Source organism: Loxodonta africana, chromosome X, assembly GCF_030014295.1.
Source record: "Loxodonta africana isolate mLoxAfr1 chromosome X, mLoxAfr1.hap2, whole genome shotgun sequence".
NCBI lineage: Eukaryota > Metazoa > Chordata > Mammalia > Proboscidea > Elephantidae > Loxodonta > Loxodonta africana.
Genome location: NC_087369.1, coordinates 130818943 through 130843671, shown reverse-complemented (window position 1 = coordinate 130843671; position 24729 = coordinate 130818943). Strand labels below are relative to the sequence as shown.

Below are 24729 nucleotides of genomic sequence, written 5' to 3'. Positions count from 1 at the left end.
CTTGACAATGTCGATCTTCTCTCCATTTATAATGATGTTGCTTATTGGTACAGTTGTGAGGTTTTTTTTTTTCTTTATGTTAAGACGCAATGCATACTGAAGGTTATAGTCTTTGATCTTCACCAATAAGTGTTCCAAGTTCTCTTCATTTTCAACAAGCAAGTTACCCGAGGATCCAGTTAAAATGCAGACTCTGATACAGTAGGTCTGTGGTGGGAACTTGGATTCTGCATTTCTAACAAGCAGCACCCATGTGATACTGGTCCTTGGGCCATGTTTTCTTTTTGTTTGTGGTAAAATATATATAACATAAAATTTGCCACTTTAACCATTTTTAAGTATACAATTTAGTGACATCAATTACATTCACTGTGTTCTACAACCATCACAACTATTTTCAAAAGTTTTTCATCACCCCAAACAGAAACTCAGTACCCCTTCAGCAATAACTTCCCATTCCCTCCTGCCTCCAGCCCCTGGTATCAAACTTTAATAAATTTTGGTCTCTATGTATTTACCTATTCTAGATATTTCATATAAGTGAGATCATACAATATTTGTCCTTTTGTATCTGACTTGTTTCATTCATCATAATGTTTTCAAGGTTCATCCACGTGGTGGCATATATCAGAACTTCATTTCTCTTTATGGCTGAATAATATTGTTTTGTTTATACATTTGGATACATTTTGTATAAACAAAATATTTACATTTTGGATACATTTTGTTTATCCATTCATCTGTTGATGGACACCTGGGTTGTTTCCACATTTTGGGTATTGTGAATAATGTTGTGATGAACACTGATGTACCAATATCTGTTTGAGTCCCTGCTTTCAAGTCTTTTGGGTATGTACCTAGGAGCAGTACTGCTGGGTCATATGGTAACTCTGTGTTTAACCTTTTGAGGAACTGCAGTACTGATTTCTAAAGTGGGTGTACCATTTTACATTCTCACCAGCCATGTACAAGTGTTCTAATTTCTCCACCCCTCACCACCATTTGTTATTTTCCTCAGATCATACTTTGAGTTACACACTTTGAAGAACTTTTAAGTCACCAATGCATAGCACATTGATTCTCCAAGAGTGGTCTGAGGACCTCTGCATCAGCATCACTTGGGGGCTTGTTATACATGCTCATTCCCTGGCATCACCCCAGGTCCTCTCAGTCACACCATCTCGGGATGGGACCTGTTCAGTCCCAGTTTTTAATCAAGCCTCTCAGGTGATTCATATGAACATTAAAGTTTAAGAACCATTGTCTGAAGTCAATGGTTCTCAACTCTGACTCCAAGTTAGAACTGCCCAGGATACTCTCTTAGCTAACTAGTGCTACTGTAATAGAAATTTTCTGGGTTTTATAATACAAATACCACAAGTGGATGGCTTCAACAAACTGAAGTTTATTCTCTTGCAATCTAGGAGGCTATAAGTCCAAATTCAGGGTGTCAGCTCCAGAGGAAGGCTTTCTCTCTCTGTCAGTTCTGAAGGAAGTTCCTTGTCATTGATCTTCCCCTGGACAAGGAGCTTCTCCGTGCAGGGATGCCGAGTCCAAAGGATGCACACTCCTGGCTCTACTTTCTTGGTTGTATGAGGTCCCCCTATCTCTCTGCTCATCTCTCTCTTTTATATCTCAAAAGAGACTAATTTAAGATACAACCTAATCTTGTAGATTGAGTCTTGCCTCATTAACATAACTGCCTCTAATCATGCCTCATTAACATCATAGAGATAGGATTTACAACACATAGGAAAATCACATCAGATGACAAAATGGCGGACAATCACACAATACTGTGAATCATGGCCTAGCCAAGTTGACACATATTTTTGGGGGACATAATTCAATCCATGACAGGTACGTTTAAAAACACAATGCCCAGGCTGTATCACAGATCCTGAAGTTAGACTCTCCAAAGGTGGATTCAGGACAAACCTCCCAAAAAACCCATTGCTGTCGAGTTGATTCTGACTCATAATGGTCCTATAGGACAGAGTAGAACTGCTGAACACAGTTTCTAATGAGCAACTGGTGGATTTGAAATGACAACCTTTTGGTTGGCAGCTATAGCTCTTAACCACTACACCACCAGGGCTGTTTATTGTTTTATCAGTGTTTTTTTTTTTTTTAAGTATACCTAGGTAACCCTGGAACCTAGTAAGGGTTCCAAAACACTGCTTTAAATCAATAACCAAAAATAAAAAGAAAACCCACTGCCATCGAGTCGATTCCGACTCATAGCGACCCTATAGGACAGAGTAGAACTTCCCCATAGTTTCCAAAGAGCGCCTGGCAGATTTGAACTGCCGACCTCTTGGTTACCAGCTGTAGCACTTAACCATTACGCCACCAGGGTTTCCTTAGATCAATAGTTCTTTTAATTTCTATTTTTATAAAATGCATCTAAAAATGTATAACTATCACAACTATTGGTCTCTACTCATCTGCTGCTATAGAGAAAGAAGGAAACCAAAGACTCAAAGAAGAAACTAGGTACAGAACCAACAGTCTACATGAACAACAACATCACCTACCTTGAGATCAGAAGAACTAGATGGTGCCCAGCTACCACTACCGACTGTTATGACCAGAGACTCGATAGATAGTCCCAGATAGAATAGTAGAAAAATGTAAAACGAAACACAAATTTCTAAAAAAAAGGCTAGACTTACTGGACCACTAGAGGCTGGATGAACCAATGAGACTACTGCCCTGAGGTGCTCTTTAAACTTGGAACACAAACCACTCCCAGAGGTCACCTTTTAACCAAATGACAGAATGGCCCATAAAATAAATAGTATCACCCACGAGTACTGTGCTTCTCAAAATAATTATCCAGATGATACCAAATGGTAAACATTTACCCTAGACCAAAGGCAAGAAGGCAAGGGGGGACAGGGAAGCTAGAATAGTGGAAACAGAGCAACCAAAATGGAAATAATGAGAATGCTGATATATTGTGAAGAATGTAACCAATGTCACTGAGCAATACGTATAGAAATTGTTAAATGAAAACCTAATTCTCTGTGTAAACTTTCACCAAAAATACAATAAAAAAATATAACTATCATAAGGGTACATATAAATAACTGGGAGGGGGGCAGGGACTAAACCCTCAGAGGGAACAAAGTATAGCCGTGGTTTTAGAATCAGGAGGCTTGGGCTCTGGTCCTAACTCTGCCACTTAGAATTTACGTGACTCTCTGAACATTTTTTCTCTGAACATCACTCTCTGAATGTCAGTTTCTTCCTCCGAAAACAAGAGGCCATAATACTTGCCATATCTACCCTCATACACCTGTTATGTGAAACTACCTTGTAAACTATAAAATGTTATACAAATAGGAAGGATGACCACTTTGAGATTTATACTATGATATTAATGTGTGAGGCCATTTAAGTTCTAGAAACAGAAAGCAGTAGTAACAATTTTACAGGCAATTACTTTCCCAAGGCTTTTTGACGTTATCTGCTAATTCCTATACAGTCCCACATGTAGGAGTTTGAGGACAGAGCTCTGTCACCCCAGCCTTGCAGCACTCTCTATGCTGATTTGTCACCTGGCCCCCTGCCACTGTGTAATTCTACCTGCTAGCCACTGAGGGTTTTTGCTGTCTAGACTGCTCCATGGGTTTGTTTGAATGAGGCAGAAGGAATCTAATTATTGTCCAAGGGAGGCCCTTGGCAAAGTAGACAGGCTTTGAAGCTCCCCTGCAGACTATTCTGGGCTAATGTTGGTAAGTTCACACTAGAGCCCCTTAGAACACCTGGAAATCTCTATCTAATAGGTTGGGCCCCCTTTCTCACCACCAAATCTCCCCAAGAGCTTCTGTCAATTTTTTTTTATCTGTCCTAGTTGTGATTTAGATTATTGCAGCCCCGAAGTTCCACAAAATTCTCCCACCTCCATCAATCTCCACTGAACCCAAACAGGACTGCATCAAACCTCAACATTAAAAATACAGATATTTTAAAAATCACATGGGCATATGGGCTAAGGATGATGACAAGCAATCAATAATGGAGGAGCAATCAAATACTGATTCATATGTTGCTGGTACATTCTCAGAATAGGCTACTTACCAGGCGGGTATTTACCACAGGAAAAAGCAATGCCAGAAGAGCTCCATTCAACATGTTCATCTGTAGCCTAGAAGGGAAAAAAAGATACAAAGTCCAGGTCACACTCAGACTCTGATGCAAGGTAGGGAAAAAACGTGTCAGATGAAGCCATGCCATATGGGAGGACACTATGCATACATGCGGCTCTCTGTCTAAAAGAGCACTAGAGCTTGCACACATGCACAATATAAATTAAAAGCAGCATATTTTGTATTAACTGAAATTTTCGGAACAGCATCACCACTGCCTCAACTCCCCCGCCAATCACTTGCTGAACACCCTTTGGATCCAGCACTTCATTACATAATGAGTTCTGGGCTCCCTAAACATTCAGGCAGTCCCAATCCATGGCTTCAAGTGCTGCAAATCAGGCGGCATTAGAAATGGGGAACTGTGGTAGCTAAGTGCTCTGTTATTACAGTAGAAACCCATTTATTACCACATGGCAGCTTATTTATATAGCCATGGCCAATCCTTTTTCCCAAACAGACACATGGGCAGTAAAAGGCTGGCAGAACCAAGGGAGCCAACTGCAGTGTTGTGCCAACTGTGTTCCCCCAATTTCTCAGAAGTGCCTTTAGGGGCTGCTGCAGGAGGTGGGGTCGGGGGGCATAAGTGCCAGTGGTCCAGGTTTTTTTTTGATCTGTTATATATATTGGACTCTGTGACTTAAAAACAAAACGACAAAAAAAAAAAAAAGGGAAGAAGAAAACCTTCAGTCTCCAGCATTGGGTAGTGATGCTATTTCCCAATACCAGACTTGTTAAAATGCATAATAGCAACCCTTTATAAGAACAATTAACTCAGGAACAAACTCTGCTTGTGAGAGCCCTGGAGATGGATTTAAGTAGCTTCCTTCATCTTTCAAGGCCAATGGTCTTTTACTACTAAGGGAGGCACAAAGAATAACAGTCTGTCCCTCCTGAAGAAAGGCTGCTTTGATGTGCATCGTGTACAACCACCACCGATCCAACGTTGCTCTCAGACCTCAAGACACTAGCCACATCTGGATCTCTCTCTTTCTCGTTCTCTCTCTCACATTCTTTCTCTCTCTCTTGCTCTCTCTTTCACACACAGACAGCAGCCTTGGTATCTCCAATGCCCTAAGAAGTCCACACCTTGAAGACCCTCTGGGGCGTTTAAGCTTCTCTTGGAGCTCACAGATGTGTGCCTAGGACTAAGAGACATTACAACGGGATCCAAGAGAATAAGGCTGCATTTCATTTCCCCCAGTCTGTTTCTTCTTGCTGCTGTCTGTGTTAACACTGCCATGATGATGATGATAACGTGCACTTAATATATTCCAGGCAAATATCTAATTAATTGCTTTACATTCACTCCCTAGCTTCATTTTTACAGCAATCTTTTTTTTATGAGGTAGGTATTATTACCATTCTCATTTTGTTGATGAGGAAACCAGATTCAGAGAAGTGAAATGACCCGGTCAATGCTGTACCTGAGATACAGTGAGGATTCAAACACAGGTTTCTCTGACTCCAGACCCCAAGCTCTTTTATCTCTTTTGCTGCTTTATGCCAGGGCCGATCTCCCTCCAAAATATGACCTCAGGAAGGCCCTTTTTCCTTCCTTTTGGTCCCAGGGGTTTCTCTACCTGGTTCAGGCCTAATGTGCTTTCAGGGGATGATGGAAGGGGAGAATGCTGTTAGCCAGGCCAGGCCTTCACAGTCCTACAGGACCAACGGGACTTCCTGTGGTCCATAAAAGGGAAGAGGCACACCAAATTCAAGTCACTTCTGCCTCCATGGGCTGGCCAGGTTACCATGCGTTTTCAATACAGTCGTTTCATAAGACAGCTGTGCTCTGAGAAAGTGACTGCTAACAACTCTGGTTCAACTCTCAGTGCCTAGAACAAGAGTTATTAACAGTCATTCCAGGCCTGGAGTAAGGCAGTCTGGCCTAACCCTGCTCCTACGTGACAGCCGCAGTATAAAGACTCACCCTGGGAGAGGAAAAATGATACTGATAGGCCAGGTAAAGTTGCATTCTGTTGCCAGGCTTTGCCCACTGACCATAAAGGAATGCTGGCATTTGTCCAAGGCCAATTAGACATTTGAGCACCAAAAGTTAAATCTTGAAGATGACAGAATTGATTACGAGGATACATGAAAGGCCAAAGATAAAGGAGATAAAACCAACATCGAGATTCAAAAAGAAAAATAACTTTGTAGGTTAAGACAGGCCTTGTTCTGAGTTCCCAAATTCAGTTTCCCAGGCTACAAATATGCCACAGGGTAAGTTATTCTTAACATATAAAGAGGCCTTCCACATCAATAATTATCAAAATAGCGAACTTGTATTGAGAATTTCTCTGTGCCAATCACTAGGGTGAGTATTCAAATGCATCACCTCACTTAATCTTCACAGTTTTTATCACCACCATCATCATCTTCATTTCACAGCTGAGAAAATCAATGTTTCAAATGATTAAATGACTTGCCCAATGTCACACAGATAATAAGTGGCAGAGGCAGAAGTCACATTCGGGAGACAGAGAGGGCAGAGTAGGAGGGAGGAAGGGAAGGAGGAAGGGAGACAGGGAAAAAAGAAAACAAAAAGAAAATCACGTGAAAGAGATAAACTGTTTAAAAAATTCAAAGTATGACAAAGAGGGCCAGAAAAGGCAAAAAGACAGACTGAAGGCCAGAAACAAAATGTATACCTTGGAAACGGAGTTCTGTTCAATTAGTCATACTTATAAACCTCTTTCTTGCCAGCTCATTGTCACAAATATTTTCTGGAGGCCTTTTTTGTTTTTTGTATAGGATAATGTGCTGAGTTAGCTTAGTTGGTATGAACATGGCGGCAATATGACAAGAGTCATGGGTTTGATTCTCTTTCAGGTCCGTTAATTCATTAAATTTAGTTCCACAAACATTAATCAATCAATTACTGTGTGCCTAACATTGTTCTCAGTGCTGTAGGAAAAAAAAAAAAGATAGATATAAGTAAGACACCATGCCTGCCCTACAAGCCTACTGAGAAGGCAAGGAATAAAATAACTAGAGGAAACGTAACACAATGATTAAGAACCTTGGAGTTTGGAATCAAACTTAGGTTCAAATCCCAGCTCTGCCACTTATTGGCCAAGTGACTCTGGACAAGTCACTTAAACTGTGTGTGTCAGCTAACTCAATTACAACATGGAGTACCTACCTGAAAGGGATGTTGAGAGAATTTAATGAGCTAACACCACATAAAATGACCAACATAGTGCCTGGGACATTAAGTATGAGTAAGCATTACTGAGTAAGCACTCGGTATATGCTGTTTATTATTTTCCTGAATAAATCAATGTATTAATATAACACTTTTTTATTATTCATAACAACAAACGAAGCTATTAAAAATCCTCAAGAAATGGCTTATATTTCAAATTAGCACTTGATTACAACCAAGAGCCAAAATATATGGGACAGGTGACAAGCTCTCTGGGAAAGAGAAATAAGGTGTGTTGGCTAGAGATTTGAGAATGGTTTCATGGAAGAGATGAAATTTGAGAACTGCTAAAATTATACTCCTTACTCTACCCAAGAAGCACGGGTGACACAGTGGTTAAAGCACTTGGCTGCTAACCAAAAGGTCAGTGGTTCAAATCCACCAGCTGCTCCACAGAAGAAAGATGTAGCAGTCTGCTTCCTTAAAGATTTACAGCCTTAAAAGCCCTATGAAGCAGTTCTACTCTGTCCTGTACAATTACTGTGAGCTGGAATCGACTCCAGGGCAACGGCTTTAGTTTATTCTAGCCAGCCAACTTGCAAATATGATAGGCAGTTTCTGGCTCTGGGCAAGATAGAGTAAGCACACTCCGCCCTCACTCTTCTCTAGCTATAAAACCTAGATAGAACGCATGGAGCAACTATTTGAAGACTGAAAAGTCAATAACAACAGGCAGATTGGGAAAGAAGATTACCAAACCAGTGGTGAGTTGTCCATTTTTCCCTCTCCAGGATCCCAGACTGAACTCAATGTATCAGAAGCAGGTACCAAGGGGCAGAAAGAGATGTATCCAAGAAAGCCTTCTATTTTGGTTTGAGGTACAAGGAAACTCTTAATGCTCAGAGAGTGTATGGAAATCCTTCTTTCCTCAATTCTGCCACACTCCAGCCCCCAAGCAATCCAATGGTAGCAGAGGCAGCCTGTGGCAACAGTATCTTAAGAAGCTAAAACTCTGAGGGAGGGAAAACTTCCTCTCTGTTTGGTGGCTCTGTGGTCCCAAAAGGGTGGAGAAAATCGTGCTGCATTTTTTTTTCCCTCTATGTCTTCTTGACACTTGACCTAAGACATGGGTGCAGTTGTGAAACTTCACATCTGAATGATGTAACTAAAGCCTTCATTTTCTGTCCAGAGGACTAAAAGAGAAGCCCGGGGAAACTGGAAAGTACTGGGGAGACAGCAGAGAGAAAGGAGCTCAAGGAAGCAACCCCATAAAGGTGTTGATGAATTCCTGGTCCCACTCTCAAGCTGAGCATGTGTGAATCTCATTCCATAAACACGGCATGCCCAAGACTGAGAAATGAGCTGCTAGAACACCATTGCAGTCTCAGACAGGCCACTGGGTGGCGCACACGTGGGAAAAGTCTGGATAGCACTGCAAAGGTTTTGCAAACTGAACTGACATTGGAATCACAGCCCGGAGAAGGCAGATTGGTACTTGCAGTCTGAATCTACCCCAGGTCAACCACCCGCTTAAAAAAAAAAATCAACATTCTCCTTAGGATTTAAACAAGACTGAGAGTCTTATAACACTCAAAATGTTCAGAATACCTGGAATACAAAGAACCACGAAAATCACAAGACTTTAAAGCAGCTATAATAAAATGTTCCAGGAAGTAATTGGGAAAACTCTTAAAAGTAATGGAAAAACAGCAAATTTCAGCATAAATAAATAAATAAAAGATTTTTTTTTTTTATAAAGAAAAATCAAATTGAAATTTTAGAACTAAAAAAGAACAAAAACCAAAATAAAAAACTCATTGGATAGCTTCTATAACAGACCGAAGATAAGGAGCTCTGGTGGCGCAGTGGTTAAGCACTTGGCTGCTAACTGAAAGGTCGGCAGTTCAAATCCATCAGCCACACTGTGGAAGAAAGATGTGGCAGTCTGCTTCCCTAAAGATTACAGCCTTGGAAACGCTGTGGGGCAGTTCTACCCTTGTCCTATAGGGTCACTATGAGTCAGAATTGACTTGACAGCAACAGGGGTTTTAGACTGGAGATAACAGAGGAAACGGGAAACTTTAATTTAGATCAATAGAAATTATTCAATCTGAAAAATAGAGGGGGGTAGGAAACATTGAAAGAAAAAGTATCAAGGACCCTTAGAACAACAACAAAAGGTCTAACATTCATGTCATAAAACTTCCAGATTGAGAGGTGAAAGAGTATAAGGGCTTAAAAAGAAAAAGAAAAAAAAGAAAGAATGGCTGAAAACTTCTCAAGTTTGTGAAAGACACAAATCTACAGATTCAAGAAGCTGAACAAAACCCCAAAAAAGATAAACACAAAGCAATTTACTCCTGGACACATCATAATCAAATGGCTGAAGCTAAAATAAACACAAAGAAAAATGTTGAAAGCCCCCATAAATAAATGAGGGATTGTCTATGGAATGTCTGCAGATTTCTTATCAGAAACAATGAAGGACTGAAGGACATACCACAATTTTTTTTAATGACAGCTTTATTGGGATGTAACTTACATACCATAAAATTCACCCTTTTAAAGTATACACTACGGTGGCTTTTAATAGATTCATAAGGTTGTGCAACCATGCCACAGTTCCTGGACATTTTCATCACCCCAAAAGGAAACCTTGTACTCATTAAACAATTGCTCCCCACCTTCCTCTCCCCATAGCCCCTGGCAACCACTAATTTGCTTTCCTTCTCTATGGATTTGCCTATTCTGGGCATTTCATATAAATGGAATCATACAATATTTAATCCTTTTGTGTCTGACTTCTTTCACTTAGCAGAGTGTTTTTAAGGTTCATCCATGTTATATTTATCAGTAATTGATTCCTTTTAATAGCTGAATAGCATTCCATTTTGGCTAGTATGAATAATGCTGCTATGAACATTCATGTACAAGTTTTTGTGTGGACATATGTTCTCAATTCTCTTGAGTATACGCCTAGAAATGGACTTGTGGATTATACGGTAACTCTATCTCCAACCTTTTGAGGAGCTACCAGACTGTTTTCCAAAGTGGAAGTACCATTTTACATTCCCACCAACAATATGAAGGCTCATTACAACTTCCACATCCTCACAAACACTTGCTATTGCCTGTCTCCTTTATCTTAGCCATGCTAGTGAGTATGAGGCGGTATCTCATTGTGGATTTGATTTGCGTTTCCCTAATGACTAATGATGTTGGACATCTTTTCATGAGTTTATCGGCCATTTCTATATCTTCTTTGGTGTAATGTCTATTCAAAGTCTTTGTCCATTTTTAAATTGGGTTATTTGTCTTTTTATTGTTGCATTTTAAGAGTTATGTATGTATTCTCGATACAAGACCCTTATTGGAGCCCTGGTTGCACAGTGGTTAAGAGCTAGGCCGCTAACCAAAAAGTTGGGCAGTTCGAATTCACCAGCCACTCCTTGGAAACCCGGTGGGGCAGTTCTACTCCATCCTATAGGGTCAAGGTCGCTATGAGTTGGAATCAACTTGACAGCAACGGGTTTGTTTTTTGGTTTGTTTGTTTGTTCGTTTGTTCGTTTGTTTGTTTGTTTTAGACCTTTACCAGACAAATGATTTGCAAAATTTTTCTACAAGCGATGGATGCATGTAACAACTTGGATGAATCTCAAGCGTTCCATACTGTAGGGTTCCATTTATATAACATTCTCCAAATGACAAAACTAGAGTGGTGAGAACCAATCAATGATTGCCAGGTGTTAGGATGTAGGAAGGTGTCACTCTAAAGGGCAGTATAAGGAGCTGTTTAAAGCAATAAAACTTTTCTATACCTTGACAGTGGTGGCAATTACAGAAATCTATGCATATGCTACAATTCAGAGAACCGTATACCAAAAAGGTCAATTTTATTGTATAATTAGATATATACTTTTTTTTAAATATGAGAGGCAAAACACTAACCTCCCCAGCCTTCACTTTTACACCCGTGAAATAAGTGATTCAGGAATCTAAGCCTTTTTAAATAATGCCTCCTCATGCTAGTTTTTTTTGTACATTAAAATTTTCAAACAGAAAGAAAAATATAAAAAATTAATATAGTGAGCACCTCTGTGCCCACCATTCAGCTTTAAATAAATTTGAACATTACTGATTCGGTTGAAGACCTTTATGTAACATTCCTCTCCCCCGCCCTCATCAGAGGTAACCACTATCCTGAAGTGAATGGGTATCCTTCCTGTTCGTGCTTTTTGTTTGTTTTATATTTTTTAAAATATTTATTACATTTGTATGTATCCACAAACCATAGAGTATTGTTTCATGTTTAACATGTTAAGTAAATGGCATTATATGGTATATACTATTGTGTAATTTACATTTTTCACTCAAAATGGCTTCTTCTAATTATCCATGTCAATACATGTAGCTCTACTTCGTCTATTTTTTACTGCTGTATGTTATTCAAGTATATGAATGTACAAGTTAATTATCCACTATCATATTGATAGACATTTATATCTACTCTCTTCCTTTCAGCCAGCAATTACATTGAGATTTACTTCCTATAATTTGGGTTATAAAAACAATAGACCTATTTCCACCATCCCAGACACAGGGTCTTTCCACTCTGACTGTGTGTTCCTATAAGCCCTTGGTCTAAGAGTATATACTTTTGGCCCCTGTTTGAGGTTCCTATGACAAGCCTGTCACATGGCAGGAAATGCAGTTGGGAACTGGTATTTGAGAACTCACAACTAGGAAAACATATTAAAAATTGCTGAATCTAGGTGCAGGTCATAAAAGTGTTCATTGCTCTATTCGCTCTACTTTTCTGCATGTTTGAATATTTCCAGGATAAAAATTAGGGGAAAAAAAAGGTACAACATGAAGCCTTGGCTGGCTTTGCCTGTGTGCACAAAGAGAATTCCTGGCTGCAGCTGGTGGTTTCCCACTTCCTTGTTCCTGGACTAAATAGGGCTGTATAACTGCAGAGTCTCCGGAGCACTTTTTTCTGTGTGTGTGTGAAGTTCAGGAAGTTGGTAAAAGACACTATTTATCTGAAAGGAACTTTCATTCTGATATTCTACTCAGCTGAATGAAAGCAATTCTCCTTCCCTGTGATTCGAATTCTAATAATGAGGTGTACATTCGGAGCCCTGGTAGCAAGTGGTTAAGAACTCAGCTGCTAAGCAAAAGGTCGGCAGTTCGAATCCACCAGGCGCTCCTTGGATACCCTACGGGGCAGTTCTACTCTGTCCTATAGGGTCGCTATGAGTTGGAATCAACTTGAGGGCAATGGGTTTGGTTTTATTTGTTTGTTTTTGGGGACTCAATTTCTAACAATATGGTATATATACATATAGTAAAGGGTCAAGACAAGAATAATGCTATTATTGTATTTAGTATATGTTAGCCCATGCTAAGAGGTTTACATGGAGCAGCTCATTTAATTGTCACAATCATCCAACGAGGTAGTGACAATTAAAAGCAATTCTCTAACAAATAAAGAAATGGTGGCTAAGGATCACAGAGCTAGGAAGTAGCAGAACCACAACTACAACTAGGCCATCTAACTCTACTGCACTACTTAAGCCCTTTGTTTAAAACCTTTAAGGACTAAAGTGTGCCTGACCCAAGCCATGGTATTTTCAATTGCCTCATATGCATGCAAAAGCTGGACACAGAATAAGGAAGACCGAAGAAAAATTGACACCTTTGAATTGTGGTGTTGGTGAAGAATATTGAATATACCATGGACTGCCAAAAGAACAAACAAATTTGTCTTGTAAGAAGTGCGACCAGAATGCTCCTTAGAGGCAAGAATGGCGAGACTGCGTCTTACATACTTTGGACATGTTGTCAGGAGGAATCAGTCCCTGGAGAAGGACATTATGCTTGGCAGAGTACAGGGTTAGAGGAAAAGAGGAAGACCCTCAACGAGCTGGAGTGACACAGTGGCTCCAACAATGAGCTCAACCATAACAACGATTGTAAGGATGGCTCAGGACCAGGCAGTGTTTCGTTCTGTTGTGCATAGGGTCGCTATGAGTCGGAACCGACTCAATGGCACTTAACAACATTTAAGATCCCTTCAAAACATTATCTATCCAACAACAGCAACGAAAATGTTAACTAACAGGGCACGATTTAAATATATTGTGTTCACCCAAATGATGGAATACTATGCAGTCATTAGAAATCATGTTTAGAAGAATATTTAATTATGTGGGGAAATAATCATATGTTAACTTTTTACGTATTACAAACCAGTATATATAGAATAATCCCAGTTATGTTTTTTTCAAAATGGGTATAGACACACAAAAGACTGTGAAGAAATTATACCAACATATTAACATATTAACAGTGGAATTATCAGTTATTTTTCCTTTTTTCTTTACTGCTTTCTGTAATGTTTGATTTTTCTTTTCTTACAATGAGCATGGACTATTTTTATGAGAATAAAACATTCCCATTCCTTTGTTAGGATCCCTGGTAGCACAACAGTTAAGCGGTCGGCTACTAACAGAAAGGTTAACAGTTCGAACCTACCTAACGGCTCTGCAGGAGAAAGACCTGGCAATCTGCTTTCATAAAGATTACAGCCAAGAAAACCCTTTGGGGCAGTTCTACTCTGTCACGTGGGGTCACTATGAGGCAAGATCAACTCAACAGCACCCAATAACAACAGTCCTTCATTACCCACTGTATAGCTCGTACAGACCTTGCCCAAACCTTGTCTATTATGCTGTACTGCTTTTTTTCTAGAATTGGTTTTTGCCCAATATATGGCATAGTAGATTCCTCATTTAGTTTCTACAAGGATTGGGTGAGCCGATTGGTCCCCATTCATCTGCTGAGTACTACTTTCCATCCTTCTCCAGATGAAAGAAGTTATCTGAATAAAGCAGAGCAGCCCAGGACGGAAAAAAAAATACATAAAAGCAGTCCTGTTCTGGAAACCTTTAGAAAGAACTTCCAAGAAAGGGTTTTGGGTGATGAAGATATTGAATCAGCAAGTCTGGCGCAAGACCATAGAAGACAAAGCTTCCAGAAGCAAACAGAATTGAACATATGCATGCTGGGAGGAGGGCATCTCCCATATGTGTATGGAAGGGGAAGAGACTTGTGAACAACCTAAAAGCTTCTTCCTTCTTCTAGGCATTTAGGTAACTTGTCAGTTAGATGCTATTTAGCTACGTAGAAAAGCAGACACCTGAGCAGAATTCTGCATTAAAAAAGGGGAAATTTGTCTCCTTCCATATTGCTTACCATGGATTTTCTAGGTATCTGGTCTCTTTCCCTTTTAAATCTGCAGCATTTCATATGCAGGGTTTTCTCTCCATTGCCAAGAGTTAAGTCTTATTAAGGCTGTTCAAATCAGAGATAGGATCCCAAACACCTTTTTCAGCAATAAGTTCAATGTTAAGCCAAAAAGCAGCCACCTCCTAGACACAGGTACCAAAGGAATGCTGCTTTTTAACATCAAATGACCCCAAGAACCACCCTCACCTCAGAATCCCTCAGGTTGCAGAGTAGATGATCTGATGAGCACTGGGAAAGAGGGTATTGAGATGGTTAAGCCATTCCGAGACATCAGAACACAACAGATCCAACCTGAGCGCATCTCAGAACCTCAGGGCAGTCCCAGAGATCTGAGTCTCCCTGGGGAAAGTCATGTTGTTTAAAAAATGTGAAAATAGAATGTTTAGGAGGCGGGGCCAAGATGGCGGACTAGGTAGACGCTACCTCGGATCCCTCTTGCAAGAAAGACTCGGAAAAACAAGTGAATCGATCACATACATAACAATAAAGGAACCCTGAACAACAAACACAGATTTAGGGACGGAGAACGAACAAATACGGGGAAGCAGCGATTGTTTTCGGAGCCTGGAGCCAGCGTCCCAGTCAGCGGGTTTTCTGGAAAAACTAGTTTCCCAGTGATGGCTCGGAGACAGCAGTCGATATCAAACCACATAAACAAGCAGACCATGACAGCTTCTACAACACCCCAAACAAAAGAATCAAAATCTTTCCCAAATGAAGACACAATTCTGCAATTATCAGATACAGAATATAAAAAACTAATTTACAGAATGCTTCAAGACATCACAAACGAAATAAGGCAAACTGCAGAAAAAGCCAAGGAACACACTGATAAAACAGTTGAAGAACTCAAAAAGATTATTCAAGAACATAGAGGAAAAATTAATAAGTTGCAAGAATCCACAGAGAGACAGCATGTAGAAATCCAAAAGATTAACAATAAAATTACAGAATTAGACAACGCAATAGGAAGTCAGAGGAGCAGACTCGAGCAATTAGAATGCAGACTGGGACATCTGGAGGACCAGGGAATTAACACCAACACAGCTGGAAAAAAAATCAGATAAAAGAATTAAAAAAAATGAAGAAACCCTAAGAATCATGTGGGACTCTATCAAGAAGGATAACTTGCGTGTAATTGGAGTCCCAGAACAGGGAGGGAGGACAGAAAACACAGAGAAAATAGTTGAAGATCTCCTGACAGAAAACTTCCCTGACATCATGAAAGACGAAAGGATATCTATCCAAGATGCTCATCGAACCCCATTTAAGACTGATCCAAAAAGAAAAACACCAAGACATATTATCATCAAACTCGCCAAAACCAAAGATAAAGAGAAAATTTTAAAAGCAGCCAGGGAGAAAAGAAAGGTTTCCTTCAAGGGACAATCAATAAGAATAAATTCAGACTACTCAGCAGAAACCATGCAGGCAAGAAGGGAATGGGACGACATATACAGAACACTGAAGGAGAAAAACTGCCAGCCACGGATCATATATCCAGCAAAACTCTCTCTGAAATATGAAGGCGAAATTAAGATATTTACAGATAAACACAAGTTTAGAGAATTTGCAAAAACCAAACCAAAGCTACAAGAAATACTAAAGGATATTGTTTGGTCAGAAAACCAATAACATCAGATACCAGCACAACACAAGGTCACAAAACAGAACATCCTGATATCAACTCAAATAGGGAAATCACAAAAACAAATTAAGATTAATTAAAAAAAATGCTCATAACAGGGAATCACTGAAGTCAATATGTAAAAGATCACAATAACCAAAAAGAGGGACTAAATACAGGAGGCATAGAACTGCCATATGGAGAGTGATACAAGGCGATATAGAACAATACAAGTTAGGTTTTTACTTAGAAAAATAGGGGTAAATAATAAGGTAACCACAAAGAGGTATAACAACTCCATAACTCAAGATAAAAGCCAAGAAAAACGTTAACGACTCAACAAAGTCAAACACTACGAAAATGAGGATCTCACAATTTACTAAGAAAAACGTCTCAGCACAAAAAAGTAAGTGGGAAAATGAAATTGTCAACAACACACATAAAAAGGCATCAAAATGACAACACTAAACACTTATCTATCTACAATTACGCTGAATGTAAATGGACTAAATGCACCAATAAAGAGACAGACAGTCTCGGACTGGATAAAGAAACACGATCCATCTATATGCTGCCTACAAGAGACACACCTTAGACTTAGAGACACAAACAAACTAAAACTCAAAGGATGGAAAAAAATATATCAAGCAAACAATAAGCAAAAAAGAAGAGGAGTAGCAATATTCATTTCTGACAAAATAGACTTCAGACTTAAATCCACCACAAAGGATAAAGAAGGACACTACATAAGGATAAAAGGGACAATTGATCAGGAAGATATAACCATATTAAATATTTATGCACCCAATGACAGGGCTGCAAAATACATAAATCAAATTTTAACAGAACTGAAAAGTGAGATAGACACCTCCACAATTATAGTAGGAGACTTCAACACACCACTTTTGGAGAAGGACAAGACATCCAGTAAGAAGCTCAATAGAGACACAGAAGACCTAATTACAACAATCAACCAACTTCACCTCATCGACTTATACAGAACTCTCCACCCAACTGCTGCAAAGTATACTTTTTTTTCTAGCGCACATGGAACATTCTCTAGAACAGACCACATATTAGGTCATAAAACAAACCTTTGCAGAGTCCAAAACATCGAAATATTACAGAGCACTTTCTCAGACCACAAGGCAATAAAACTAGAAATCAATAACAGAAAAACTAGGGAAAAGAAATCAAATACTTGGAAACTGAACAATACCCTCCTGAAAAAAGACTGGGTTATAGAAGACATCAAGCAGGGAATAAGGAAATTCATAGAATGCAAAGAGAATGAAAATACTTCCTATCAAAACCTCTGGGACACAGCAAAAGCAGTGCTCAGAGGCCAATTTATATCAATAAATGCACACATACAAAAAGAAGAGCGAGCCAAAATCAGAGAACTGTCCCGACAACTTGAACAAACAGAAAGTGAGCAACAAAAGAACCCATCAGGCACCAGAAGAAAACAAATAATAAAAATTAGAGCTGAACTAAATGAATTAAAAAAAATTAGAGAACAGAAGAACAATTGAAAGAATTAACAAAGCCAAAAGCTGGTTCTTTGAAAAAATTAACAAAATCGATAAACCATTGGCTAGACTGACTAAAGAAATACAGGAAAGGAAACAAATAACCCAAATAAGAAACGAGAAGGACCACATCACAACAGAACCAACTGAAATTAAAAGAATCATATCAGATTATTACGAAAAATTGTACTCTAACGAATTTGCAAACCTAGAAGAAAAGGATGAATTCCTGGAAAAACACTACCTACCTAAACTAACACATTCAGAAGTAGAACAACTAAATAGACCCATAACGAAAAAAGAGATTGAAACAGTAATCAAAAAACTCCCAACAAAAAAAAGCCCTGGACCGGACGGCTTCACTGCAGAGTTCTACCAAACTTTCAGAGAAGAGTTAACACCACTACTACTAAAGGTATTTCAAAGCATAGAAAATGACGGAATACTACCCAACTCATTCTATGAGGCCACCATCTCCCTAATACCAAAACCAGGTAAAGACATTACAAAAAAAGAAAATTATAGACCTATATCCCTCATGAAAAAAAAAAATATCCCTCATGAACATAGATGCAAAAATCCTCAACAAAATTCTAGCCAATAGAATTCAACAACATATCAAAAAAATAATTCACCACGAGCAAGTGGGATTTATACCAGGTATGCAAGGCTGGTTTAATATCAGAAAAACAATTAATGTAATCCACCACATAAATAAAACAAAAGACAAAAACCACATGATCGTATCAATTGATGCAGAAAAGGCATTTGACAAAGTCCAACACCCATTTATGATAAAAACTCTCAGCAAAATAGGAATTGAAGGAAAATTCCTCAACATAATAAAGGGCATCTATGCAAAGCCAACAGCCAACATCACTCTAAATGGAGAGAACCTGAAAGCATTTCCCTTGAGAACGGGAACCAGACAAGGATGCCCTTTATCACCGCTCTTATTCAACATCGTGCTAGAAGTCCTAGCCAGGGCAATTAGGCTAGACAAAGAAATAAAAGGCATCCGGATTGGCAAGGAGGAAGTAAAATTATCTCTATTTGCAGATGACATGATCTTATACACAGAAAACCCTAAGGAATCCTCCAGAAAACTACTGAAACTAATAGAAGAGTTTGGCAGAGTCTCAGGTTATAAAATAAACATACAAAAATCACTTGGATTCCTCTACATCAACAAAAAGAACATCGAAGAGGAAATAACCAAATCAATACCATTCACAGTAGCCCCCAAGAAGATAAAATACTTAGGAATAAATCTTACCAAGGATGTAAAAGACCTATACAAAGAAAACTACAAAGCTCTACTATAAGAAATTCAAAAGGACTTACTTAAGTGGAAAAACATACCTTGCTCATGGATACGAAGACTTAACATAGTAAAAATGTCTATTCTACCAAAAGCCATCTATACATACAATGCACTTCCGATCCAAATTCCAATGTCATTTTTTAAGGTGATAGAGAAACAAATCACCAATTTCATATGGAAGGAAAAGAAGCCTCGGATAAGCAAAGCATTACTGAAAAAGAAGAAGAAAGTGGGAGGCCTCACTCTACCTGATTTCAGAAGCTATTATACAGCCACAGTAGTCAAAACAACCTGGTACTGGTACAACAACAGGCACATAGACCAATGGAACAGAATTGAGAACCCAGATATAAATCCATCCACGTATGAGCACCTGATATTTGACAAAGGACCAGTGTCAGTTAATTGGGGAAAAGATGGTCTTTTTAACAAATGGTGCTGGCATAACTGGATATCCATTTGCAAAAAAATGAAACAGGACCCATACCTCACACCCTGCACAAAAACTAACTCCAAGTGGATCAAAGACCTAAACATAAAGACTAAAACGATAAAGATCATGGAAGAAAAAATAGGGACAACCTTAGGAGCCCTAATACAAGGCATAAACAGAATACAAAACATTACCAAAAATGACGAAGAGAAACCCGATAATTGGGAGCTCCTAAAAATCAAACACCTATGCTCATCTAAAGACTTCACCAAAAGAGTAAAAAGACCATCTACAGACTGGGAAAGAATTTTCAGCTATGACTTCTCAGACCAGTGCCTGATCTCTAAAATCTACATGATTCCGTCAAAACTCAACCACAAAAAGACAACCCAATCAAGAAGTGGGCAAAGGGTTTCCGGGATAAAATGAAAGCTTCAAAAGTCACCGGAGCAGGGGCTGGGGTCTGGGGAACTTGGTTTGAGGGGACTTCTAAGTCAATGGGCAAAATAATTCTATTATGAAAACATTATGCATCCCACTTTGAATTGCGGAGCCTGGGGTCCTAAATGCCAACAAGCGGCCATCTAAGATACATCAATTGGTCTCAACCCACCTGGAGCAAAGGCAAAGGAAGAACACCAAGGTCACACGACAACTAAGAACCCAAGAGACAGAAAGGGCCACATGAACCAGAGACCTACATTATCCTGAGACCAGAAGAACTAGTTGGTGCCCGGCCACAATCGATGTCTGCCCTGTCAGGGAACACAACAGACAACTCCTGAGGGAGCAGGAGACCAATGGGATACAGACCCCAAATTCTCATGAAAAGAACATACCTAATGGTATGATTGAGACTAGAGGAATCCCAGAGACAATGCTCCCCAGAACGTCTGATGACACAGGACAGGAACCATCCCCGAAGACAAATCATCAGGCATGAAAAGGACTGGTCAGTGGGGGGGACAGAGAGGCCGATGAAGAGAGAGCTAATTAAATCAGGTGGACACTGGAGAGTGTGTTGGCAACTCTTGACTGGAGGGGGGATGGGAAGATAGAGAGAGAGGGAAGATGGCAAAATTGGCACGAAACGAGAGACTGTAAGGGCTGACTCAATAGGGGGAGAGCAAGTGGGAGAAGGGAGTAAGATGTATGTAAACCTACATGTGACAGACTGATTGGAATGGTAAATGTTCACTTGAAGCTTAATAAAAATTAATTAAAAAAAAAAAAAGAAGTGGGCAAAGGAGATGAACACACACTTCACTAAAGAAGATATTCAGGCAGCTAACAGATACACGGGAAAATGCTCTCGATCATTAGCCATTAGAGAAATGCAGATTAAAACTACGATGAGATTCCATCTCACTCCAACAAGGCTGGCATTAATCCAAAAAACACTAAACAATAAATGTTGGAGAGGCTGCGGAGAGATTGGAACTCTCATACACTGCTGGTGGGAATGTAAAATGGTACAACCACTTTGGAAATCTATCTGGCGTTATCTCAAACAGTTAGAAATAGAACTACCATACAACCCAGAAATCCCACTCCTCAGAATATACCCTAGAGAAACAAGAGCCTTCACACAAACAGATATATGCACACCCATGTTTATTGCAGCTCTGTTTACAATAGCAAAAAGCTGGAAGCAACCAAGGTGTCCATCTACGGATGAATGGGTAAATAAATTGTGGTATATTCACACAATGGAATACTACGCATCGATAAAGAACAGTGACGAATCTGTCAAACATTTCATAACATGGAGGAACCTGGAAGGCATTATGCTGAGCGAAATCAGTCAGAGGCAAAAGGACAAATATTGTATAAGACCACTATTATAAGATCTTGAGAAATAGTATAAACTGAGAAGAACATATACTTTTGTGGTTACGAGGGAGGGAGGGAGGGAGGGAGGGAGGGAGGGAGGGAGGGAGGGAGGGAGGGACAGAGTTTTTTACTGATTAATTAGCTGAAAAGAACTGCTTTAGGTGAAGGGAAGGACAACACTCAATACATGGAAGGTCAGCTCAACTGGACTGGACTGGACCAAAAGCAAAGAAGCTTCCGGGATAAACCGAATACTTCAAAGGTCAGCGGAGCAAGGGCGGGGGTTTGGGAACCATGGTTTAACGGGACTTCTAAGTCAATTGGCAAAATAATTCTATTATGAAAACATTCTGCATCCCACTTTGAAATGTGGCGTCTGGGGTCTTAAAAGCTAACAAGCGGCCATCTAAGATGCATCAACTGGTCTCAACCCACCTGGAGCAAAGGAGAATGAAGAACACCAAGGTCACACGACAACTAAGAGCCCAAGAGACAGAAAGGGCCACATGAACCAGAGACCTACATTATCCTGAGAACAGAAGAACTAGTTGGTGCCTGGCCACAATCGATGACTGCCCTGACAGGGAGCACAATGGAGAACCCCTGAGGGAGCAGGCGATAAGTGGGATGCAGACCCCAAATTCTCATAAAAAGACCATACTTAATGGTCTGGATGTGACTAGAGGAATCCCGGCGGTCATGGTCCCCAAACCTTCTGTTCGCACAGAACGGGAACCATCCTCGAAGACAATTCATCAGACATGAAAGGGACTGGACAGTGGGTGGGAGAGAGATGCTGATGAAGAGTGAGCTAATAATATCAGGTGGACACTTGAGACTGTGTTGGCATCTCCTGTCTGGAGGGGGGATGGGAGGATAGAGAGAGTTGGAGGCTGCCAAAGTTTTCACGAAAGGAGAGACTGGAAGGGCTGACTCATTAGGGGGAGAGCAAGAGGGAGTAAGGAGTAAGATGTATATTAACTTATATGTGACAGACTGACTTGATTTGTAAACGTTCACTTGAAGCTCAATAAAAGTTAATAAAAAAAAAATGTGAGAATATAAGAACAGGATCTTGAAAAAGGGAGGGCCACGAGGCTCCTGAACTCTCATAATATCATGTAGCCCAAGGGCCAAGAGGGTATCAATCTCATGATACCAAGATCACATGTCAGGCTATCCCAATTCCCCTCACCCATCCCCATGCTTCCCTCACTTACCTTGGCTCACACCTGGCCTACAGTCCTCTCCCCATCCAGCAATGTACTTCCTGCTCTCTGCAGCACAGATGAAATTTCATCTCATCTCCTTCAGTGGCCTCTCCAGACTGAGTCAGCATATATTCATGACCAAATAATCCTGCTTGCATCATGGATCCACTCCTTTCCATGTGCACACAAAAATGAGCAGATTTGAGGACTTTATCAGTGGGGGAAGACAGAGAGGCCACCATACACTTCCTGAAGCAGAGGGTATGCACCAGCTGTCTGTTCTGCTCTTTCCTTACTGGGGTGGGGTGGAGGAAGAGGTCCCTGCCATTCAAACTGCACTGCTCAGTGACTCACTCCATGAGTTCCCCCACCCTAGCTGCACACACTTGGATAACCCATAACGTTAAGTGGTAGGTGTTCACAAGGCAGCTAAATTGACTGATTACAACCCAAAGCCTGGGAAACTTTAACAACCATTCCCTTTCCCTTTACCTATTCCTTCAAGATACCCCACGTCAGAGAGAGGAGAGTCCCAAAAGTCTGGCTTTTTCTAAGAGGCTCCCAATGCCCTATGTAACCAAGAATTTCACCCTCTACAAATAGCAAAGAGTACACCAAACGGGAAGCTGAAACTAAGAGGCTGACTGCATTTTGAGGCCTCGTGGTAGGGGAAACCCTGGTGGCGTAGTGCATAAGAGCTATGGCTGCTAACCAAAAGGCTGGCGGTTCAAATCCACCAGGCACTCCTTGGAAAACCTATGAGGCAGTTCTACTCTGACTTACGGGGTTGCTATGAGTCAGAATCGACTCGACGGCAAAGGGTTTGGTTTTTTGGTTATGGAGGTAGGATCCACGGAGACTGAGAAGGAGAATGAGGTGAGTGCATTCCACCATGTGCCAATGCCCTCCTTCAGCCTGGATAACAGACTTAACATAGAGACCAGGAAACTCAGAACCACCCTGTGCTGCCCCAAGGCTACTCCTAGACACAGGCCTGCAGTTCACAGGATTGGCGGCTTCTCCAACCCCAGCCCCACTATCAGCTCAACGGGGAGATCTTTTTTCCACCTTTAGAAGGGGAGACAATGGACTTCACCATTGCTCTCAGAACATCATACTCACTAGAGATCTGTCCCTCCTGAGCAGATGGGAGACCATAGTTGGAATTTAGGCTTTTTCCAGATCTTGGTCAGAGCTGTGAAGTAAGGAATATCCTTTCCACAGCCACTAAGAGACAGGGCCATGAAGGCAGCACTGTTTCCAGATGTGAGAGGCCCAGGTCTCCAGTTGATAAGTGAGTCCTGATGGCACAAGAATCTTAGCATGGAGGCTACAGAGACATCTGACTCAGACTGGTGGTTGCTCTTTTCACCTAATGAGTCTGATGTGGCTGATGACTAAAAAGTTAGGATTTTCTAGCCTTGGAAAGAGAACAGATCATGTGCAGGAAGTGTCAAGAGTCACCAGTTGCATTATAAACAAGAAGGAAGAACTAGCTGGCTTTTAAGTGGCATCTGACAATAATGTTTCAGACAGTTGCAGAGGTTTCCCAAGACTCAAGAGAAGTAGAAAATCTCTGCACTAATCTTTATGCCAAAAAGTGGGAATATGAACTCTGTGTATCTCATCTCTAAAGACCACGGGATGATGTCACCAGGATGAACTGCAACTTTCCAGAATCCACTCCCCCCTCACTAAAGTACTCCTTTTAAATACTTACAAAACCTGTTCCACTGTCTTCTAGCTTATTAACAGAGAGGGTCACTGTCCTGTTGTACACATGCAATTTCCTACACACACAGACACTCTTTCTAAGTGATAGATATACTTTCTTTAAGCTCAGAGTCACCAAACTATGGCCCTCCAGTTTTTGTAAATAAAGTTTTATTGGAACACAACCACACTAATTTATTTACATATTGTCTATGCTGCTTTCATGCTATTACGACACTTAATTATAAAGGAGATCGTAAGGCCTGCAAAGCCTATTCACCATCCGGCCCTTTACAGAAAAACTTTGCCGACCCCTGCTCTAAACCAAAATATACAATGGTACCTGGTTAGCAGCCATTAACACACTCCCCTAAATCCGCACTAAAATACCTATGAAGACACAGAGAAAGATAAAACTCTCCCAAACCACTGAAAACTTAAAC

At 40.3% G+C, this 24729-nt stretch overlaps 1 protein-coding gene across 10 annotated transcripts in view; it reads right to left on the bottom strand.

The window, feature by feature from the left end:
* Positions 1-24729, bottom strand: part of TMEM164 (transmembrane protein 164) — a 193019-nt gene that overhangs the window by 73115 nt on the left and 95175 nt on the right. For 9 of the 10 annotated variants that reach the window (XR_010319836.1, XM_064278674.1, XM_064278677.1 and 6 more), the window contains one exon: positions 4087-4153. Coding sequence is in view for 9 of the 10 variants with exons in the window: in XM_064278674.1 (XP_064134744.1) it covers positions 4087-4153 (67 nt within the window). In the remaining variant the exon portion in view is untranslated. Of the gene's footprint in view, positions 1-4086; positions 4154-6805; positions 7062-24729 lie in introns of those variants that run through there. The other variant, XM_023553908.2, reaches the window with a different exon arrangement.